Here is a 23,451-nt window from a genome sequence, read left to right as displayed (position 1 = left end):
CACTGCAAAACGTGCACGCAACTGACTGACCAAATACGTCCGAGGTCAATCCATCTTGTTGCACGAAGGACTAACCGCATTCCTGCAGAGTCAAACAGCTTACGGCCCTCCTAAAGACATATATGCTGTGCTCTCCAGTTATTTTCTTTACGGAAATGTGAACAGACGAATCAGTCAAATGAAAATTCTGAATATTTCTGGATAAAAATCAGAAGACTTGCAGAAGCTGAGCGGGCTTTACGGTCCGAAGACGGAAAAGAGTATACTGTTGATTTCAGAATGCTAATTCTGTAACTGTTTAAGAATCCGTTAACGATTACACCATCAGACACAAAATACCGAGCAACAATAGGGTATTGTCGGTTATGCGGAAGAATCCCTTATCATAGGTTGGTAAACTGGTAACTCACATCTTTCTTCATTATTTAAGACCAACTGGTGTTGAACAGTACTAGAAGCTTACACCTGGGAGGATGGTGAGGAGATGGCAGAAACAAGCAGTATGAGTATTTTCCAGTGGTGATGGATGCACTTAGCTAACTCTGCTAGCTTCTGTGTGGCATCTGCCGGAATTGCTTTCCTTCACAGCTTACCTTATACTACATAATGGGTTCTTACCGGCCCTTCACGTCCGTGCACACTTATCTATGCCATATCTCCACTGACCAGGATGGCAAAAGGTGCCAGACGTGGAGTCTTCTTCAGGACGACAACAGAAGCGTTGAAACTACGCGGCTTCTAACGAGTAAAACATACGAAGTACCCAATCACATTTGCCGTTTTCAGTAAATTTCCAGACGATCTCAAAAGCAATTAAACACTCTTGGCGTTATCGAGTACTCCTAACTATCGGAAAATACTCGCGTGATAAGATTAAATTCCATTTTCAGAAGTATGTACAAAGAAGTGCTATAAGAACATTGTCTGCCAGCCGAACAGTCCAATGAGAGTTATACAGGTATAAGGTATATTCCGCTGGATTCGACAAGCCTTAAGAGAACAAGACTCCTAGTACTTTTTCAGATGGCAGGGAGACATTTTTCTCCACGTCTTCCGTGACTGAATAACCAGCAAAAAGATTATGCCTTAGCAAAAGTGTCACATTACAACTAACGGAGTAGTATCCACTTTTAACAACTAGCGCACTAAACCAAAGAAAAACAGTTTCGCTGAGAAGCGTTAAACGCAACATAAGCTCACTGTAATTAAATTAGGAAATTCATGGAGTCTTTCGAGGGCACATACGCACATGAAGTCCGATGAATAGACAGTAAGGAAGACTTAGTTTCCGAACTACGTCGTATCGAAGATCCATACAAAGTGGCAGGAACACAAATGGGGGACATTCCAGGACGGCTGTGGTCGCTGATAATCCTCAGAAGAGTGTCTTCACTACGCGGGCAGTCTTCGTCTCGTTGTGCTACTGGTTACGATGGTCGTTAACTTTCATATATCCAGGTACAAGATAAACAGATACAAATATAAGTATGCAGTATGCGCTACGCGAGGCACAAACACTTGTATCGGCGTGTAACATGTAGTTAGTCTTTCGATAGAACGTCAAGTTGCTCTCAGACTGGTAGAGGTATAGACTGTCAAGAGTGACAACTAGCAGACGAAAAGAAGAGGGCAAGTGTACATTGTAGTTTCCTGCCAATAGAAGAGCTGCATTTCTCTTAAAAACTGCATATTCGTTTTAAGCCAAAATATTTATCTTTTCATCACTTGAACAAAATTTCAGGTTCAGCACTTGGTGTTAAGCTAACCAGCTGACTGTAAACATAAAGACTTGCAATGTAAAGAGCATAAATGGACGAAAAGGCCCGTTGTCGTTGGACGCGACCGGCGATCACCGGAGCTAGTCACAATCTTCAAGTATCTACGAGATGCTGATCGGAACGATTTAAGACTAAATGATTTCATAAATCTAAGCTTGAGGAAGGAAGGCAAATGTCACACTCGTATTTATTGGAACAATCCTGAAGATGTGTAATTCAGGCTCGAAAGGGGTCGCTTATAAATCGAGTTCGTGAGAATAATCTCGGTCCGGAGAAAGAAGTAGTGCTGAACGATTTGTCACATGTTTGTTCAGTGAGCGTGACTGTGACGTACGACGGAAATGTTTAACTAACTGCAGTGAGCGACGCTGTAAGAGGGTTGGTATGCACTGCGGAAAGCTTGTAATAGCAAACTTACGACGGCTGAAGTTCCGAAACGATTCAAGGGCCGTATTAATTCAACGAACGTGTATCTCGCGTTAAGATTAAGACGCTGTTGTTGTTGTGGTCTTCAGTCCTGAGACTGGTTTGATGCAGCTCTCCATGCTACTCTATCCTGTGCAAGCTTCTTCATCTCCCAGTACCTACTGCAACCTACATCCTTCTGAATCTGCTTAGTGTATTCATCTCTTGGTCTCCCTCTACGATTTTTACCCTCCACGCTGCCCTCCAATACTAAATTGGTGATCCCTTGATGCCTCAGAACATGTCCTACCAACCGATCCCTTCTTCTGGTCAAGTTGTGCCACAAACTTCTCTTCTCCCCACTCCTATTCAATACTTCCTCATTAGTTATGTGATCTACCCATCTAATCTTCAGCATTCTTCTGTTGCACCACATTTCGAAAGCTTCTATTCTCTTCTTGTCCAAAATATTTATCGTCCATGTTTCACTTCCATACATGGCTACACTCCATACAAATACTTTCAGAAATGACTTCCTGACACTTAAATCTATACTCGATGTTAACAAATTTCTCTTCTTCAGAAACGCTTTCCTTGCCATTGCCAGTCTACATTTTATATCCTCTCTACTTCGACCATCATCAGTTATTTTCTCCCCAAATAGCAAAACTCATTTACTATTTTAACTGTCTCATTTCCTAATCTAATTCCCTCAGCATCACCCGACTTAATTCGACTACATTCCATTATCCTCGTTTTGCTTTTGTTGATGTTCATCTTATAACCTCCTTTCAAGACGCTATCCATTCCATTGAACTGCTCTGCCAAGTCCTTTGCTGTCTCTGACAGAATTACAATGTCATCGGCGAACCTTAAAGTTTTTATTTCTTCTCCATGGATTTTAATACCTACTCCGAATTTTTCTTTTGTTTCCTTCACTGCTTGCTCAATATACAGATTGAATAACATCGGGGAGAGGCTACAACCCTGTCTTACTCCCTTCCCAACAACTGCTTCCCTCTTATGTCCCTCGACTCTTATAGCTGCCATCTGGTTTCTGTATAAATTGTAAATAGCCTTTCGCTCCCTGTATTTTACCCCTGCCACCTTTAGAATTTGAAAGAGAGTATTCCAGTCAACATTGTCAAAAGCTTTCTCTAAGTCTACAAATGCTAGAAACGTAGGTTTGCCTTTCCTTAATCTTTCTTCTAAGATAAGTCGTAAGGTCAGTATTGCCTCACGTGTTCCAGTATTTCTACGGAATCCAAACTGATCTTCCCCGAGGTCAGCTTCTACCAGTTTTTCCATTCGCCTGTAAAGAATTCGTGTTAGTATTTTGCAGCTGTGGTTTATTAAACTGATAGTTCGGCTGTCGCATACATCTTGCTCACCAGATGGTAGAGTTTTGTCAGGAGTGGCTCTCCCGAGGCCGTCAGTAGTTCCAGTGGAATGTTGTCTACTCCTGGGGCCTTGTTTCGACTCAGGTCTTTCAGTGCTCTGTCAAACTCTTCACGCAGTATCGTATCTCCCATTTCATTTTCATCTACATCCTCTTCCATTTCCATAATATTGTCCTCAAGTACATCGCCCTTGTATAGACCCTCTATAACCTCATCCCACCTTTCTGCTTTCCCTTCTTTGCTTAGAACTGGGTTTCCATCTGAGCTCTTGATGTTCATACAAGTGGTTCTCTTTTATCCAAAGGTCTCTTTAATTTTCCTGTAGGCAGTATCTATCTTACCCCTAGTGAGATAAGCCTCTACATCTTAACATTTGTCCTCTAGCCATCCCTGCTTAGCCATTTTGCACTTCCTGTCGATCTCATTTTTGAGACGTTTGTATTCCTTTTTGCCTGCTTCATTTACTGCATTTTTATATTTTCTCCTTTCATCAATTAAATTCAGTATCTCTCCTGTTACCCAAGGATTTCTACTAGCCCTCGTCTTTTTACCTACTTGATCCTCTGCTGCCTTCACTATTTCATTCCTCAAAGCTACCCATTCTTCTTCTACTGTATTTCTTTCCCCCATTCCTGTCAATTGTTCCCTTATGCTCTCCCTGAAACTCTGTACAACCTCTGGTTCTTTCAGTTTATCCAGGTCCCATCTCCTTAAGTTCCCACCTTTTTGCAGCTTCTTCAGTTTTAATCTACAGGTCATAACCAATAGATTGTGGTCAGAGTCCACATCTGCCCCTGGAAATGTCTTATAATTTAAAACCTGGTTCCTAAATCTCTGTCTTACCATTATATAATCTATCTGATACCTTTCAGTATCTCCAGGGTTCTTCCATGTATACAACCTTCTTTCATGTTTCTTAAACCAAGTGTTAGCTATGATTAAGTTGTGCTCTGTGCAAAATTCTACCAGGCGGCTTCCTCTTTCATTTATTAGCCCCAATCCATATTCACCTACTACGTTTCCTTCTCTCCCTTTTCCTACTACCGAATTCCAGTCACCCATGACTATTAAATTTTCGTCACCCTTCACTATCTGAATAATTTCTTTGATTTCATCATACATTTCTTCAATTTCTTCGTCATCTGCAGAGCTAGTTGCTACAATTGGATAAATTTGGACCCATATTTGTGGTTCCGTAGCTCAGTGTGAAAATACCGGACTAGAAATCTACAGATCCGACGTTCGATACCTGACGGTCCTATGATATTTGTCGTCATTTCTTTCACTTCTGGGGACGACAAGAACCACCGCGGTTCAGGGTCCACTTTCTGCTATAGGCTCACTGTAACTGGCTGGTGAAATCCGTTGAAAAGTCACATTATATATATAAATGAACTAGTAGATAATGTCGGAAGTTTCACGAGGCTTTTCGCGGATATTACTGTTGTATAGAAGTTGCAACACTAGAAAATTGCAGCGAAATGTAGGAAGACCTGCAGTGGCTCGACAGTTGGTGGAGGGATTGGCAGCTTACCCTCGACATACGCAAATGCAACGTACTGCGTAACAGATAGAAAACTGGTAACTGTATGATTACACAACACTGCAGAGCAATCACTGGGAACAGCTACTTTCATAAAATAATTAGGAGTATACGTAGGGAACGATTTAAAGTGGAACCACCCCATAAAACTAATCGCTGGCAAGGCAGATGCAAGACAGATTCATTGGAAGTATCTTCAGAAAATGTATTCCTAGCACAAAGGTGCTAGCTTTTCCAAAACCCTTTTCCGACCAAAACTTTAATACTGCTAGTCCGACTGGCATCGATACAAGATAAGATTGATGGAGGAAATAGAGAATATCCGAAGAAGAGCAGAGCGTTTCGGGTTCATTTAGTAAGGGCGAAAGCGTCGCGGAGATGCTCAGTCAACTCCAGCAGCAGGCGCTGCAAGACGATGTGAAGGAAAGAAGAAAGATTAAAATTCCGTCGCCAGTGAGGTCATTAGAGATGGAACACAAGCTCGGATTTTCTGTAGCATGGGGGTGTGGTTTACCGACCGCGTACTTAGAGTGTTCGTTCCTAGAGTCAGTCAATACACAGGGTGTTCGTAAATTCTGGATTACAAACTTAGAGGACTTGTAGAGGGGAGTGAGTAAATAATATTTTGAACAGGATCCCATGGCGAGAAATGTAAGCTAACGAAGTCACCGGCGCCGGCGACTTGGGTGATTCCGTGGTGACGTTACCAACTGTCTAGGATGATGGAGAAGGATAAATGTATCAATTTTAAGTTAGGATACATGCACCGGAAGCTAACGAGTCGAAATTTAAAAGTAAAAACCGTTCTGATACCTCTGACAGTAGAATACATGTACTGGTACTGATGTTGGCAAGATTGTTGGGTAAGCAACATTCAGAGGTGATAGTATGGACCGAAACAAAGAAAAATGTCCAGTAACCATGGGTTCTAAGATGCATACATGAGGAGCTACGAACACTTATTCCTCTTCGCTACTGTGAAACATCTCGTCTATTGAAAAAATGCACATAGCTCTTTAAGTATGCATTTTAGAGCCCATGTATACTAGAGTTTTTTCTTGTTTTGCTCCATACTAACAGTTCTGAAAACTGCCTACCATACATCTTAGCAACAACATTACCGGTACATTTATTCCACTATCGAAGATATCAGAATAGCTTTCGATGATAACTGTTGAAGCGTTCGTTTCCGGTAGAGGGACCGTTATCTCAAATTGATACATTCAACTTTCTCCATCATCCTCGACGGTTTGTAACATCACCTGGGAATGATCTTGTATAATACATACATTTATAGGTTCCGGGGCCTGAAAGTTTGACACACTGCAGCGTCGTTGGATGACGTTTCTCAACGTGGGTTCCTATTCAAAATATTATGTACTCACTCCCCTCTACAAGTCCTAAAAGTATGTAACGGAAATTTCCGAACACTATGTATATTGCTTCCTTCTTCGTGTGCATTGCGCAGTGTCCATGAAGGTGAAGCGGTTCGAGTTCATACTTAGGCTCATCAACAATCACTTCCCGAGAACCAGTTGCGACTGGAAAATGAAAAGGGGGAACTGACATACACAAAGCACCCTCCGCCATAGGCCGTAAGGTGGCTTGCGGAGTATAGCTGTAGATGCAGACCATGGCTTGTACATCACTGCGGTTTTGAAACCAACCTTGGGGCTGATGACAGCCTCACTCGCTTGCGCAGATGTACCGAGTCTTTCTTCCTGCGTAACATCCGTGTATGGAATCGGCAGGGGATGGGTGGAAGGGAGGGGAATAATGACCCTCGTACAATACACACCCTCCGTCAGACACCGTACAATGTCTTGCGGAGCAGAGAAGTAGATGCAAGGCGTCCTGACCAGAGCACGCTGTGTGGGTGTCGCTCACCAAAGGTCCGCCTCCGGCGCCGGCGCCGTTCCTGTTGGGGGGCGGCAGCGGCGGGGCATGCGCGTGCTGCGACTGCCAGAAGCGCAGGTTGCCGCCTCCGCCGCCGCCGGACGGGCTCCACTGCTGCTGCCGGCTGGACACTCCGTTGCTGCTGCCGTTAGACTCCGACGTGCCCCTCATTGTTGTGACGCGACCATCACTCTCGTCCACACCACACACTACCACGCCTGGCCTCCACTCCGAGTGCTCAGCTCCAAAGGGCCTACAGTCTTCCTATTTCTGTTTACAGGTATTTTCCTTTGCTAATGCTGCAGTATAAACGTTGACGGAACGGATAATAGGTTCCTTGTACACAGCTGCGTAATCGGCAGCAGCAATAACCTCGCAAACCTTAGCACACTGGATCTATCAACCACATTCCGGCTATACTGTTACAGTGTTGGACTGCCTCCGTAGCTGAATCCTTTGTGGTGCAGTACAAATGGTGGGCACTTCTACAGCAGAATCACCGTCATTTCACGCAGTTGTTAGTTTCGGTGTGGAGACCTACGAGTGAAACTGGCTGGTCCGCCTGGAGAATTACATTCTCGAAACACTGCGTCAGATTCACAGAAGAACACACACGTACACAGTGAGGGCACGCGCAAGCCCACAGCCGCGATCGCGCACCACGCTACCTGCAGACACGGCGCGCCGCTGACTGGCTGGCTGCTGGCGGCCCAGCTGTGGGTCAGCACCAGCCGTGACGTGACGGCGCCGCCACTGCCCTCTGGCGGCCACGGCGCTACCTGCCGCGCTACCTGCCTGCCGTGCCCGCGGGCTGCCAACAGCTGCTCACAGCGCGATAAGCGTCGCCTCGCGCCGACCGCCTACGTCGTCGACGTGACTGCACTTCTCCATGTCCCATCTGATCACATTCCACGCACACACGACGCCGATTCGATTCGGTTACTGGGAAAATGATAACTCATTCGACGAAACTGCTGAGTTATCAGGGATAAGATACCATCAGCTAAAAGTTATCTACAAGTTGTAGGCACCAGACTGCACTGATAAGAGTCCAAGGAAAAGGAAAGAAAAATACGTCTATTTAAAAAGGGATATAAAAATTAGCTTGACGCCTTCCTAAGAGACAGTCTTCTCTCCTTCCATCTGACTGCGTAAGCGTAGACCAAACGTGACTATAATTCAAAGAAACCGTGTCGACGGGAACTGAGACACATATGCCAAATAAATAAATAAGAGATGGTACTCATCCCCGATGGTACACAAAACATGTCAGAATACTGCTGCAGAAGCAACGAAAAAAGCATGCCAAATTTAAAAGAACGTAAAATTCCAAAGACTGACGAAGTTTTACGTAAGCTCGTAATTTAGCACATACTCCAATGCGAGAGGCTTTTAATATTCTTCGCCATTATCGAAATCTGACAGAAAACCCAAAGAGATTCTGGTCGTATATATAGTATACCAGGGGCACGACGCAATCAATACCTTCACCGCAAAATAACAATGGTGATGTTACTGATGACACTCCCACAAAACCAAAGTTACTGAACACGGTTTTCCGAAATTCCTTCACAAAAGAAGATGAAGTAAATATTCCAGAATTCAAATCACGAACTACAACCGCTTGCTCGTACAAAAATCCGTACCCAAAGACTGGAAAGTTGCATAAGTCACATCACTACCAAAGGAAACAGGAGAAATCCGCTGAGTTACACACCTGTATCACTAACATCGATTTGCGGTAGGCTTTTTGTATACTGTATACTGTGTTCGAACATTGTGTATTGTCTCCAAGAATATGATTTATTGACAAGTAGCCAACACGATTCAGAAAAATATCATTCTTGTGAAACGTACGTAATTAGCTGTTTATTCTCACGAAGTAATATGAGCGCTTCTGAGAGGGGTTGTGAAATTGATTCCAAAATTTTTCCAAACGGCTTTTTACACCGTTCCTCACACACGACTTCTAGTCAAATTTCGTGCTTATGGAGTATCGTCTGAGTTGTATGACTGAGTTTGTGATTTCCTGTCAAAGGTCACAATGCGCAATAACAGACGGAAAGTCAAGGAGTAAAAAATAAGTAATATCTGGAGTTCCCCAAAGTAGTGTTATAGGTCCTCTGCTGTCCCTGATCTACATAACCGACTCAAGAAATAATTTGAGCAGTTCCATAAGACTGTTTGCAGATGATGCTGACATTTATCGTCTTGTGAAGTCATCAGGTGACAAAAATGAACTGCAAAATGATTTAGACAAAATATCTGTATTGCGCGAAAAGGGAAACTGACCCTAAATAATGAAATGTGTAAACTCATCCACATGAGAAATAAAAGAAATTCGCTAAACTTGATTACATGATAAATCACACAAATCTGAAGGCTGTAAATTCAACCAAATACTAAGGGATTACAATTACGAATAACTTAAATTGGAGGGACTACAAAGATGTTTTGGACAAAGCAAACCAAACACTACGATTTATTGGGAGCACACGTAAAAAATGCAACAAGTCTATTAAGGGGATACGGAATCGGATTTTGGGTTAAAAAATCGAATTTTTTTTTATTGGCGTATTATATTCTGCCATGTTTCCTCTTTAAAATGACGTATCATACATAGCTCTACTACAATTATAACTATTTTATTTTTATATATTTGTGAGATCGGGTATTGCGCTTATATAATGGTATAATGTTCGCTATGTCAAATATCTGGGAGATGGTGACTCTAAAGCATTCAAAGAAGTTTTGGAAAGCAAACCATATGGGAACAGTGTAAATATAAGCAAACTTGAATGTATAGGACATGTGCAGAAGAGAATGGGTGCCAGGCTGAGAAGGTTAAAATCAGTTATGAAAGGGAAAAAACTAGATGATGGGAAAACCTTGGATGGCAGAGGAAGATTGACTGATTCCATAATAGACCACATTCAGAACTGCTATGGCCTTGCAATCAGGCAAAATACAGGCAATCTTGAAGAAATGAGGAGAGCTATATGGGCTTTATATTTCCACACCGCATCCACGGATGAGCATCCACAACATGGTTTGTGCCCCAAAGGTGAAAACAGCTGGTGTAAATACAATAGGGGACTAACAACAGGAGAGAAATACATTCACCACCACAGTCTACCATCAGCCATCATGGCAGAAATAAAGCCCATTTTCAGAGATCTGGCTGACAGAAGTCTTCTGATGAAATGTCTTCACGGAAAAACGCAGAACCCCAACGAGTGCTTGAATAGTGTGATATGGCATCGTCTCCCAAAAGCAGTGTTTGTCGGAATTAATACACTACATTTTGGTGTGTATGATGCTGTGGCAACCTTCAATCTTGGAAATATAACTAAATGCCAGGTCCTTCAAAAGTTGGGTATGTGTGTTGGTTCCCGTACGGTACGTGCTATGTTCTTTTTAGATCAGCACAGACTAAGGCATGCTGATAATATAATCAAGACATTAGTGAAAAAAGCAAGACAGGTGCAGAGGGGTGCCAAAAGAAGACTTGAAGATGATTATGAAGACTGTGAAGGGGGTATTAGCTACGGATCAGGAATGTTTTAATCTTCTTTCTCCGTTTCCCGTAAGTTTACTTTTTACTTCATCTAGGAACATTATCTCAGGTACTGCTCAACCTAGAAGTCTGAAATTTTTATGACGTAGTGACATAGGTCCCTATTACATACTGAAACAACGATTTTTTAATTACTTGATTTACAAAAGACTTAGGGGTGATAGTCTAGTAAAAAGCGATGGAAAAAATTTACTTAAAAATCAATGTACAATATCTCTGTAAGAAAATACTTTGACAATAAACTGTTGTTTCAGTATTGTTGTAACATATGAATGCACATACAGTAAAATTTTTACCTCTCTGTCTCCAGTAGTTTGTGAGAAAATGTTCCCTATAGTAGGCATATATTAACATTGCGGGGATAGGTGATTCCGTATCCCCTTAAGGCGATTGTCTACACCACGCTTGTCCGTCCTCTTCTGTAGTACTACAATGCGGCGTAGCATCCGTAACAGATAGGCTTGACGGAAGACATCGAAAAAGTTCAACGAAGGGCATCTCGTTTTGTATTTCGTGAAATAGGGGAGAGAGTGCCACAGATAAGATTTACGAATTGGGGGTGGCAATCATTAAAACAAAGGCGTTTTTCGTTGCGGCAGGACTTTCTAAAAAAATTTCAACTTTATCCTCAGAGCGTGAAAATATTGTGTTGGTGTCTAGGTTCATAGGGAGAAATGATAATATCATACTGAAATACGAGAAATCAGAGCTCACACGGGAAGGTTTAAGTGCTCGTTTTTCCCGCGCGTTGTTCCCAGTGTGAAACGGCAGAGAAGTCGCTTAAAGGTGGTTGAATGAATCCTTTGCCAGGCACATAATCGTGAACTGCGGAGTTATCATGTAGATGTAGCCATCCCAAATAATTCAACATGCACGTTGATCAAGCTGTGAACGAAACCACAAACAAATTTGGATTGGGAACTTAAGTTCAGGTACAAGAAATAAAAAACTTTGACGTTTCCTGATTCCACTGTAATTATGAGAGACAGAAAAGGACACAAAGCGCCTCGTCATTCGCCTTGGACTGTGCTTCGATGCTTTTTTTTAACGTTTCTTTGTTAACACTGCCGTACTCATTCTTGCACCTCGTTCCACAAACTGAACTTGCAGTACGCCTTTGAAGCACCATAAGACACTGGCCGCAGCTTTCTTTGTTGATCTTTCTCTGTCACTATCAGTATTTTTAGGAAATGTATTCGCAATTGCGAGTATGAACCACTATTGGCTGTATATTGGAATTACGACAGTGAAAATTTGTGCTGGACCGGAACCCCAACCCGGATTTCCCGCTTTACACGAACGGTCGCCTTAAACGCTTCGCCTATCCGTGCACGAATCACAGCCAGACCCAATTTTCACATGTCGTCGTCCTTGTGTCACAACTGCACACGTACGTTATATATTCCGTCCAGAAACACAATATTTATCGAGAATCTAGGACCTTGTATTGGGGAAGTAACACGAAATATTTTGTATTTCGACATAACTGCAATGAAGGAGTGACTGAATGACATTTCAAATGTTTATTCGACACCACAAACGGCCGTCAAGTCACAGTCACTATAACATGCAATGTTCCTGCGCATCGTACTTCTGAATAACACAGGCCCTGCTACTTTGTAACTGTATTTAGCTTGGTGCTTCCAATTTTATGTTTGGTAAATTTACAGGGATTACTACGTTCAAAGCTCAGCAGAAGGGATACCCAACGTAGATACGAGGGCAGTTCAATAAGTATTGCAACACTTTTTTTTTTCTCGGCCAATTTTGGTTGAAAAAACCGGAAATTTCTTGTGGAATATTTTCAAACATTCCCGCTTCGTCTCGTATAGTTTCATTGATTTCCGACAGGTGGCAGCGCTGTACGGAGCTGTTAAAATGGCGTCTGTAACAGATGTGCGTTGCAAACAACGGGCAGTGATCGAGTTTCTTTTGGCGGAAAACCAGGGCATCTCAGATATTCATAGGCGCTTGCAGAATGTCTACGGTGATCTGGCAGTGGACAAAAGCACGGTGAGTCGTTGGGCAAAGCGTGTGTCATCATCGCCGCAAGGTCAAGCAAGACTGTCTGATCTCCCGCGTGCGGGCCGGCCGTGCACAGCTGTGACTCCTGCAATGGCGGAGCGTGAGAACACACTCGTTCGAGATGATCGACGGATCACCATCAAACAACTCAGTGCTCAACTTGACATCTCTGTTGGTAGTGCTGTCACAATTGTTCACCAGTTGGGATATTCAAAGGTTTGTTCCCGCTGGGTCCCTCGTTGTCTAACCGAACACCATAAAGAGCAAAGGAGAACCATCTGTGCGGAATTGCTTGCTCGTCATGTGGCTGAGGGTGACAATTTCTTGTCAAAGATTGTTACAGGCGATGAAACATGGGTTCATCACTTCGAACCTGAAACAAAACGGCAATCAATGGAGTGGCGCCACACCCACTCCCCTACCAAGAAAAAGTTTAAAGCCATACCCTCAGCCGGTAAAGTCATGGTTACAGTCTTCTGGGACGCTGAAGGGGTTATTCTGTTTGATGTCCTTCCCCACGGTCAAACGATCAACTCTGAAGTGTATTGTGCTACTCTTCAGAAATTGAAGAAACGACTTCAGCGTGTTCGTAGGCACAAAAATCAGAACGAACTTCTCCTTCTTCATAACAACGCAAGACCTCACACAAGTCTTCGCACCCGAGAGGAGCTCACAAAACTTCAGTGGACTGTTCTTCCTCATGCACCCTACAGCCCCGATCTCGCACCGTCGGATTTCCATATGTTTGGCCCAATGAAGGACGCAATCCGTGGGAGGCACTACGCGTATGATGAAGTTATTGATGCAGTACGACGTTGGCTCCGACATCGACCAGTGGAATGGTACCGTGCAGGCATACAGGCCCTCATTTCAAGGTGGCGTAAGGCCGTAGCATTGAATGGAGATTACGTTGAAAAATAGTGTTGTGTAGCTAAAAGATTGGGGAATAACCTGGTGTATTTCAATGCTGAATAAAACAACCCCTGTTTCAGAAAAAAAATGTGTTGCATTACTCATTGAACTGCCCTCGTAGCTGTATTTCAGGGCATTTTTGAACACGTTTTTAACTATGGAAATGGCATTTCAGGCTTTATAGGAACAAATTAGTTACCACTCAGTTCTCCGAAAACTGATGTATATTTTTCACCATCTCGTCGTCTTTTTCTGTGTCGGTTATTAATATATTTTAGAATAGCTGCTTGCCAACCAACACGCCCGCATCTCGTGGTCGTGCGGTAGCGTTCTCGCTTCCCACGCCCGGGTTCCCGGGTTCGATTCCCGGCGGGGTCAGGGAATTTCTCTGCCTCGTGATGGCTGGGTGTTGTGTGCTGTCCTTAGGTTAGTTAGGTTTAAGTAGTTCTAAGTTCTAGGGGACTGATGACCAAGGATGTTAAGTCCCATAGTGCTCAGAGCCATTTGAACCATTGCCAACCAACAGACCGTCTTCTAACAGTCCCCATTTGTGCCGGATAGAGTTTCCTTTCGCATTTCCTCACTGTCTTTCTGATACATCAACATGACCTTCATATTCTCTATTAGAACACACACTGAATGGATTTTTCAATGGCAAAGGAATTGTTTTCAATACCGTTAACTGCGCCTTCAAAAATCGGGTCAGAGATACCGACAAACATTAAGCACCACGTACTTTATCACTGCACAGTATGTGCCTGTGATCATCGGTTAAACCTGAAACCTGACACCTGACATTTACGTGAACACTATGGTTGTAATGTTTTCGATTAATCACAATAATTAATAGATTTTAAACAAGAGAAAAAATTCTGTCTCATGTGTTACAATTTTAACATAGACTAAGCGATTAACTAATTATCTCTGTAGATATTAACTGAATGGGTAATCGTGTAGAGACACAGATAATAAAGTTTTTCATGATAACACGAACGCACAAAAGCCACACAGATTTCTTATGACACAGTAAAGCGCTTTCCACAGCAGTCTGGTCTGACAATTACGAATTACGCAGCCGGGCGCAACGGCGGAGAACTTGCCGAGCCATGGCAGCGAGTTACGGCTTTGCAGCGAGAAACGTGTTACGTAACGATGAAATACTTTGAACTTACCTAACGCTGGAACGCCGAAATGCTGTGCAAGAGAAATCTCGGCGTAGTTTCCCCTGGCGCGCTTCCTATAAAATGCCGAGGGGCTGTTCAAAGCAAAATTCTTATCAAGTACGATCTGAACCTCTCACTCGTAACACAGTACTGAGCTTTCAAATATTTTATTATCGCCTAGAAAATACAGTGGTTACTATCAAAAATTACGGAGCGGTAATTTTGGTCAAGTATCGTGTCAAAAGAAAGATTTTTGTTCATCAGAAAGGATAGTATGTATTACAGTACTTCCTGATATTACGGTACCGGTCATGTCTAGACACGCGACGTACGGAAGCACCTCACGTCTTAATGAGTTCAAAGCCCACAGGGAACTGAAGTTTACTGAAAGATTAAAATTGCGTACTTGAGCAAGATTCGAACCAAGGCCTTGTCCACTGGGGTGAAACGATCTTAGCGGCTGAGCTATCGAGGCGCGGTTCAAGTCCCACTCTCACACCTTTCCTCTCCCAACATCTATTTCCTACATTCTATTCCCCGTTCACGCACTTAACCCGACAAAACATAACATCTCTTGCTTACGATTGCGTTTCTCAACAAGTCTTTTAACTGTGTATTTCTTCATTAAAAATGTCTGGTAAATCTGTACAGTAACACTTAAAAGGCCAAGAGCAGAGGGAGTGCAGCTCTACCTGAGTCGGAAAATGATATTACGAAATGACTCCCAGTTACCTCTCTGTTGAAAACTGTCTGCATTTCTGTTACTTCTTGGTCTATTTTAAGAACCTTAAAGAACTTGTTACAGTTAACTGCCGAGTTCTTGTGCCTTGTGAATTGGTTATGGTCCCCAAATCCCATCGACATAGTACCGAAATATTTTGTCAGATTCAGGTGATGTTAGCTTTGGGTTCGAAATTAATGAGCATCTAATCCTCATAATAGATTACTCTATTAACTGGATCACACTTCCATCTATAGTTTATTACGGACCTTAGGCAGCAACGGTCCCCTTATCCGCCCCAATTATGCGCCACCACTACACACCCGTCCCTCCACCCCCTCCCTTCCAGACACCTCACTGGAGCAAAAAAACCGAAGCTGGTTTTTCCTTGTAATACGAATCATATGACGATGTACAAAAGATGAAGTCCGTGTTCCTAGCAAGCATGCGTTCTCTCTCCACAATGAACATAGAACAAACATTAATTCTATTTCCCTGAGGATACTCGGGGAATAATATTAGGCGCAGTGTAAATTGGGCTGCACACAAAGCTACAACTTGGAAGAAGATTCAGTACTAGAAAAATATGAAATGTTCACCACTTGGACACGAAAAAGAAACTTACACTTCTGGTCCCATTATCCCCTCCCGGTTTCCCTGTTCCACTTGCGAATGGAGCATGGAAAGAAAGACCATCGACAAACAAGAGCTCTAATTCGTGTTTTTTCTCATCGTGGCTATTTCGTGAGAAATAATATGTTTCCCTACTCTTCATGGGACGTTATCGTAATTTCAGCAATAATTCTTTCGATGTTGTACAACGCCTCTCTTGTAGCATCTGCCACTGAAGTTTGTTGAACGTCTGCATAACACTTCTCACGCTTACTAAACGATCCCATGGTCAGTCTTGTCGTTCTTAATTAGATCTTTCTCACACCCCTCTCTCTTCCAGCCCCATACTACAGAAGGGGACAGCTGTTCATGAAATGGCCTCCCCGATCACCATATCTCACTCAGTGTGACTTTTTTCTGTGAGGACACATTAAAGATCTGGTGTATGTACCGCCTCTACCACGTGATGTAGCAGAGCTCCAGGAGAGAATACGGGGAGCGACTGCCACAGTCGACGATGCCATGCTGAGACAGGTATGGCAAGAATCTATTACCGTATTGACGTCTGTCGGGAACTCATGGTTCGCGTATCGAACGTTTGTAAAAAAAAACTTTCAGAGCTTCTTTTCAAAATGCGATATGTATGACATCTGTACAATGTTTAGTTCTTGTGCAATAAATAATTGAAAGTGTTCCCGGACTTAATGTACACCCTGTACATATTTATATGCGGTAAACAGTAGCGTTATTATAGCGCATCTTTGAGTATTCCTGGAATCACCTTTACATTCATCAATTCCGTCCCGTTAAGAATGACGCGTTGAGTTTCACCTGGTAGTAATTCCTAAATCCAGTCAGAAATCTACTCTGATAATCGGGAAGATCGCGTTTCGTTCATTAAAAGACAATGAGGAAGTATGTCTAATGGCGGAAGTCGAGGAACACGGCATCAAAGTGGGCGTCGTTGTCTATCGCGCTCTGCATTTCACTGAACAGAGCGAGCTGTTTTTCGCAACATATCTTTTCACGGAATCCATGTTGATTTTTACAGAAGAAATTCTCGTTCTCCAAAAACTTCGTAACTTGTCGGTATAAAACATGGAGCATACTTCTACGACAGACTGCCCTCAGCGATACAGGCCTATCTTGAAAACGGAAATGACCAGACTCTTTTTTCCAATCGTTTAGTATTCTACGTTACTCCAGCAACCTAGATAAATTGCTAGAATGGGAGCAAGTCCTTTCGCATTGTCTCTGTAGGGTCTCATGGTTACGTCATTCGGTCCATGTATCTTTCCAATGCTGACCGATTTTAGAAGGTTTTCTATTTCGCGGTCAGTTACCTCACAACACTGTTTTACGATCTGATCGCTGTGTACAATCTTTCCCATATCCTTTACAGCTTAGACCCTAACTCTTACACAGGATGTAAAAAAGCTACGTATACGAATTTGTAGTTATTTGAGAAGATAAAAAGAAACACTTTTATGTGAGGCTAATCACAGGTGCACCGTTTCCCCGCTAGGACGCTGGATTTCTCTTAGGTCAACGTACACAGTTGTTTTGCCTGCTTCCTATGCAACATGTTGACACTAGAATCTGATTTACAAAACAACTGCACTTTACTGTCAGCGAGCGTAAATTTTAATTACTGCTAGCAGTGTCCGAGTTTCTGGATAAACAATCGTATTATTATTCTCACTGCTAAGTTGTGTTTACATAAAAGATTCTGCCGTATTTACAGGTTATTGATAAATAACGATCCTGTAACCCGGTTAGCAGACTTGCAACTCGTTAATGGGAGTAGTGGGGCTATGTTCTTTCTGGGCCACTTTGTTAGTTCGGGTTGCCTACATCAGGGGCAGGTATGCACTCAGGGGTATGTAATTGCTCCTTGCAAGACCTAGATGTTTCCAAACAGCAGAGAATGATAAGCAAGAGAAATCCAATCTCCACAAACTGAATTTTTTATAAATAAACAATATACACTTTCCATTTGTTCCACACATTGTCTAAATTGTTTAAACAATATTCCATACAGAGCAAGCGAATACCCTTCAAATGATCGATCAACCCTCCAAATGATCGATCAACTGAGTCTTTTTCCTGCCAATTCCTAGGAAGTGGTGGCGGTCGGATGACTTAGGTTAGTGGAGGTGCCCTTTTTTCAAGTCATTTTCTTAGGTTAGTAGAGGCTGCATTGTCCTGGTGGAATTTGAAATTCCTGCCAGGGGCGTGGCACATTCCCACCAGAGAGGTTAATTAATTGATCAATTTAATTAAGTAGTCAATTGACCTATCTTCCCGCCATTTTCTTAGGTTAGTAGAGGTTGCATTGTCCTGTTGGAATTTGAACTCCCCGCCATTTTTCCGGGGGAAGGAGGCATGGCACTCTCCTGCCATCTTGGATAACGGTACTTGCGTCATCAGCTGACGTCATAGCCGCCATCTTGGATGAAGTCATGCACTGTGCACGTTAGTGTATGTTAGCCCAACAACATGGGTTGGTAGGGGGTCGTGGCGGTCGGTTGAGGATTGTGGTGGAGACTAACTATTTCCTTCCAAGTCCAGGTGGGTGTGGAACTCGCGAAAATCTGATAAAATTTGAACTGACCACCTGGGAGGCATGGCACGGAGGCATGGCACTTTCCCACCAGAGAGGTTAACTAATTGATCAATTTAATCAAGTAGTCAATCAAATTGATAAGAGTGAGAGGGGGGCCTATTCCAATAACTCAGACCTGAAAGTGTACCTGTAGCAGTGAGGGGGGAGGGGGTTAGGGGAGCGAGAGTGGTGCAGGGGGAACAATAGCTTAAGTGTGGTGACATGACATGGAAAACCACTTAACAGAGCAATAGGCTGAGGACCTGTCAATCAAAGGAGAACAATAGGTTTGCCTCTGAGTGCATACCTGCCCCTGATGTAGGCAACCCACACTAGAAAATGGCCCAGACCGAACATAGGCCCACTACTTATGCGGAGGCACGATGCAACAGTAGAGCAACAAGGCAACTGTATCAAGAATTGTTTCGAGGCGAAAGGTTACCAACTGATGTCACCTTTCTAACGTTGAATGGCCTCCTCTTGAAACAGAATCTGACAGGAGACTGATACACCTAGCAGTGTGCGAGCAGTTCAGTTTGAAGAAGCTGTGTTACAGCACGAACCATAGTCAAAGAACTAAGTACATCCAACGCCAATGTGTGGAACGTCCTGCATTCCACGGACATGTGTATATTCAAATATCATATGATACAAGACCTATCAGTTGATGATTTTCCCCAACGTGTGGAATTCTGCCAGTGGTATCTACACCAAATTGTAAACAAACCTGTCTTCCAAACATGTATTTTGTTTACGTTGCCTTCACAAGGGAAGGCATATTCAACAGCCACGGACGCCAATGTCTGTGAGTTCGAAAATCTTTACAGAACTCGTGTGTTTTACTATCAATAGGGATTTACCATAAATATGTGAGCAAGTGTTGTTCACGACCATCCGGCTTGGCATTATTCCCTGCCTAACACGTTCGGTGGAGCAAATTACCATATCGTTCTATGTGAAGTATGCCGGAAATATTGGAGAAGGTCCCGCTAGCAGTCAAGAAACTGTTATGGTTCGTGCATGACGGCGACCTGCCACATTTTTCCGTTGATGCCAGACAACATTTAGACCTTTCCCCAGTTGTTGGATTGGGATGGATGGGCCGGTTGCCGTGCCCACCACGTTTTCCCGATCTCACTCCGATTGAGTTCTTTTTACAGCGGGGGTGGGGGCGAGAAGCGTTAGGGGTGTGGGACACCGGTAGCCACGCCACCGAATTAGCTGGTTGCCGTTTGACTGAAGCTGCACCCATTATTCGTGCAACACATGGTTGTTCTGAGTGTGTTACACAATTACTAGCACGCAGATGCGAATTGAGCATTATTGTAAATGGACGGCATTTTCAACAACATTTGTAAAACAATATTCTTCAAACGACAGTTTGAACACCGTCTCTGGAGATCAATAGCGTCCAAAGCTTTAAATAACCCGAATGGAGAAACGGTGCACATGTGATATTGATATAACCTGAAAAAACTATTTCTTTTTATCTCCTGTGCGGCAGATCCCGGCGGAGGTTCGAGTCCTCCCTCGGGCATGGGTGTGTGTGTTTGTCCTTAAGATAATTTAGGTTAAGTAGTGTGTAAGCTTAGGGACTGATGACCTTAGCAGTTAAGTCCCATAAGATTTCAGACACATTTTTTTATCTCCTCTAAGCAGTCCAACACTTTGTATAGGTAGCTTTTTTACACCCTGTATGAACGAACAGCACGACAAACGATGAGTTTCGTGAGGCCAAAAATCTTTTCGTCCCACTGCCTCACACTGCCACCTTCCGTGTATTCTTTTCAGTAGCAGTAACATGACTTTGATATCACCTTCCTTGCAATGACGGAGAGGTGCATGATATCCCTTCCTTCAAAAAACAACGATTTCTAGTCTTGTTTTTGCAATAAACTTAGGAAATAAAAATGTAGTTGATAGAGTGGCAATGCATTATTTCTGAGGAAGTTGCACAGAAATTCTGTCTATCTAAAAAGGGAAATGTGTTCTCACGTCACAGGTCGTCAAGAGGCAGCTGGAAAAAAAAAATCTTTTCTCTGTAGAAGAACGACAGCCGAGACTGTTTTACTATTCGCGACAGAATCATTCGAGAAGTTTTTACGGCTACGTGCTGCTATCAGCCCCCGTTGGAGTTCTGCAGCAATATGGCCACAGGAAATGGGTGAAAGCCGTTCCAGGAAACGCCTACCTGATAATGGGCAGAGTTGAGGTGAGCTGAGTTCAGGGAAGGAAAGGTGACAGCAAAACGGCCGAGACAGCGGCTGCTGGCGATAGCAGCCTGCCTGCCCAGCTTATCAATCTAGCCCACGCCGTGCGGCGCCGCCGACCGCTGACGACCGCCGCGCTGGCCCTGTATGTGTGTGTGTGTGTGTGTGTGTGTGTGTGTGTGTGGCACGCAGCCTATTGTACTGTAAGCAACGGGGGTCGGAGACCTTTGAACATATGCGGGCAGGTCTCATTTCCATTCTAAAGATATAGCGCCCCACCATAAACGTAAAAAGGCTGTGGGCCGGCGTTTCCCGATGCCTCGCCAGTCACCAGTGACGAAATCACGACGGCCGTGGGCAAAGTACACTTCGTACTGCGATATTACCACCCCGAGAACACGCTTAACGATAACAGGCAATTTCAACAGCGACTGCGTGTTATTCCTCACAGATAGGAAACGGAAAAAGTATCTTCACTTCTGGGTAACCAGTATTTCGATCCCGATGCCGATATTTCTTTACTTGATACCTCTCAACTGAATATTTTACTCATACAGCAGGTATCGTATCGAATGTCTTCGAATCTATTAATTTAATTTTCATTATTTATCCAAAGGTTTGGCTGTATAACTCAGTTCCAGCATTTTTAACAAGCGAACGCGCGAGCACCAACAGGTCAACAACAGAACGAGCGACAGACTGTACGCGGACACATGCGACGCTACACTAATCTTGGCAGTGTTTCGTTCCCAGTTCTTTCGCTTGGAACACCATTGTTTCGGTAATTCGAATTACTTGTTTCTCTTCGTACTGTTGTTTCAAGCAGTTCAACTGCAAGAATTACTATATAAACAGACAGAATGACACTACTAAAACTGAAACTTTCCGTATTTCGATAAACTAGATAATATTGAAATGAGTGTAAAAACTGTTTAAAAGATTAGAAGTCTTCGGGGAATACTTCAAACATGTGTGACATGACTGATACATATAGCTTCACCGTTATGCATCAGTTCAGATATTTATTTCATAAATAAAAGCGGGCACTACAAACTTTTGGAAGGAGGTTGAAGGTTCTGATATATGGGAGTGACTTACCGGTATAATTTTAGTTTACTGTCCAGTGTCGACAGAAAGCTTTCAAAAAATGGTTCAAATGGCTCTAAACACTATGGGACTTAACATCTGAGGTTATCAGTCCCCTAGACTTAGAACTACTTAAATCTAACTAACCTAAGGACAGCGCACACATCTATGCCCGAGGCAGGATTCGAACCTGCGACCGTAGCAGCAGCGCGGTTCCGGTCTGAAGCGCCTAGAGCCGCTCGGCCACAGCGGCCGGCAGAAAGCTTTCACACTGCCTCAAGACATGGGTAGCGGACACTGGGCGGGCTCCCAGGGACGCGTGGGGTACTCCACCTGCCGAATTCTCAACTGGGGATTTCCTGGCACAAATGTCTATGCGCGGCTGCAGGATCGCCTAAGATCCGAAGTTCCCACTTATGCTGTGACAAGTACCTTGTATTCCTCGATGTCAACAGCAATACCGCCTTCAGCTCTCCTCGCAATATGAAAAAATTCTCACTATCAACATTATTATTTGACCGACCAATCCAGTGTATTGTCCCGTCTACTGCTGATAAATAAAAAAATGTAGTTTTTAGATAATCGAGTTTTAAAAATTACGGTAATTAAAAAGCTCTCGTAGGAAATCGTATCTTAGCAAGGTGCTCTATCATGATAAGCTAGATCTGGGGGAGATTTCACTTTAAATACTTTTACAAATTGCAGAGTTATGGTTTTTTTTTTCAGTTCGTGTCACGCCCTTCTATCGTAAACGGACCAGTGGTGGAAAAATGTCTGTATGTGCATAATCTTTCTATCAAAGATAAGTATCGATACCTCAAAGCATCGATTTATGAAGCCTATGCTTTCTTACGATAGAGCCGTTCGGATAGCTAAGAGCGTTAATTTTGGGAAGTGTACTTTCCCCGGATCGAATCCGTATCGCCCATTAACGACGAGGGCTGGTGGAACCAGCCTGTCTGAATGTGGTTTTTGGGCAGTTTCCCCCCATCCAACTAGGTGAATACCACGCTAGTACCCACGTCCCGCTTCAGAGAGACTCTACACAAACGTTTAGAAAGCGCTCTCACAGTTTAACTCAAATTTATTCTCAATGCAGACGAATGTGGTACACGAATACCGTCCCGTGCGGTGTGGTGGCATTAGGAAGGAAGGACATCGGGCCACCAATTCCGACGAACATTGCCAAAACCCGTATAACAATGCCGATCCCGTAGCAGAAACGGTAAAACGCAGAAGAAGAAGATTCTTTTCTTTCGATAATATGGTAAGGATGATACGGCGTCCATGCTTACAGGTATGATAACACTGTGTGGTCAGTGGCAAAAAGTCAATCTCCACATAGAAAGATCTGCTATTTATGCGATTTCAGTCTTTCTCAGCGTATTCCACTGATGAATCCTTCTCGGGTTATCAGCCGATTGGTGGATTCGTTTTGTCGCAATGTTTCAATGAGTTTGGTAACCATCATCTTTGCCACTCGGCTGATAACCCGAGAAGAATTCATCACGTCTGCTA

General features: G+C 43.3%; 1 protein-coding gene across 3 annotated transcripts in view; it reads right to left on the bottom strand.

Annotated features, from left to right (window-relative positions):
- Positions 1 to 23,451, bottom strand: part of LOC126237272 (serine/threonine-protein kinase 26) — a 649,741-nt gene that overhangs the window by 179,756 nt on the left and 446,534 nt on the right. Inside the window, exon 1 of one of the 3 annotated variants that reach the window (XM_049947199.1) lies at positions 7,014 to 7,699. The exons of the other annotated variants lie outside the window; for them this stretch is intronic. Coding sequence (XP_049803156.1) covers positions 7,014 to 7,193 — 180 coding nt within the window. The 5' untranslated portion in view covers positions 7,194 to 7,699. Of the gene's footprint in view, positions 1 to 7,013; positions 7,700 to 23,451 lie in introns of those variants that run through there. 3 annotated transcript variants of the gene reach the window in all.

Source organism: Schistocerca nitens, chromosome 2, assembly GCF_023898315.1.
Source record: "Schistocerca nitens isolate TAMUIC-IGC-003100 chromosome 2, iqSchNite1.1, whole genome shotgun sequence".
Lineage (NCBI taxonomy): Eukaryota > Metazoa > Arthropoda > Insecta > Orthoptera > Acrididae > Schistocerca > Schistocerca nitens.
Note: the sequence above shows the minus strand (reverse complement) of the source record. Positions and strands in the feature narration are given on the sequence as shown.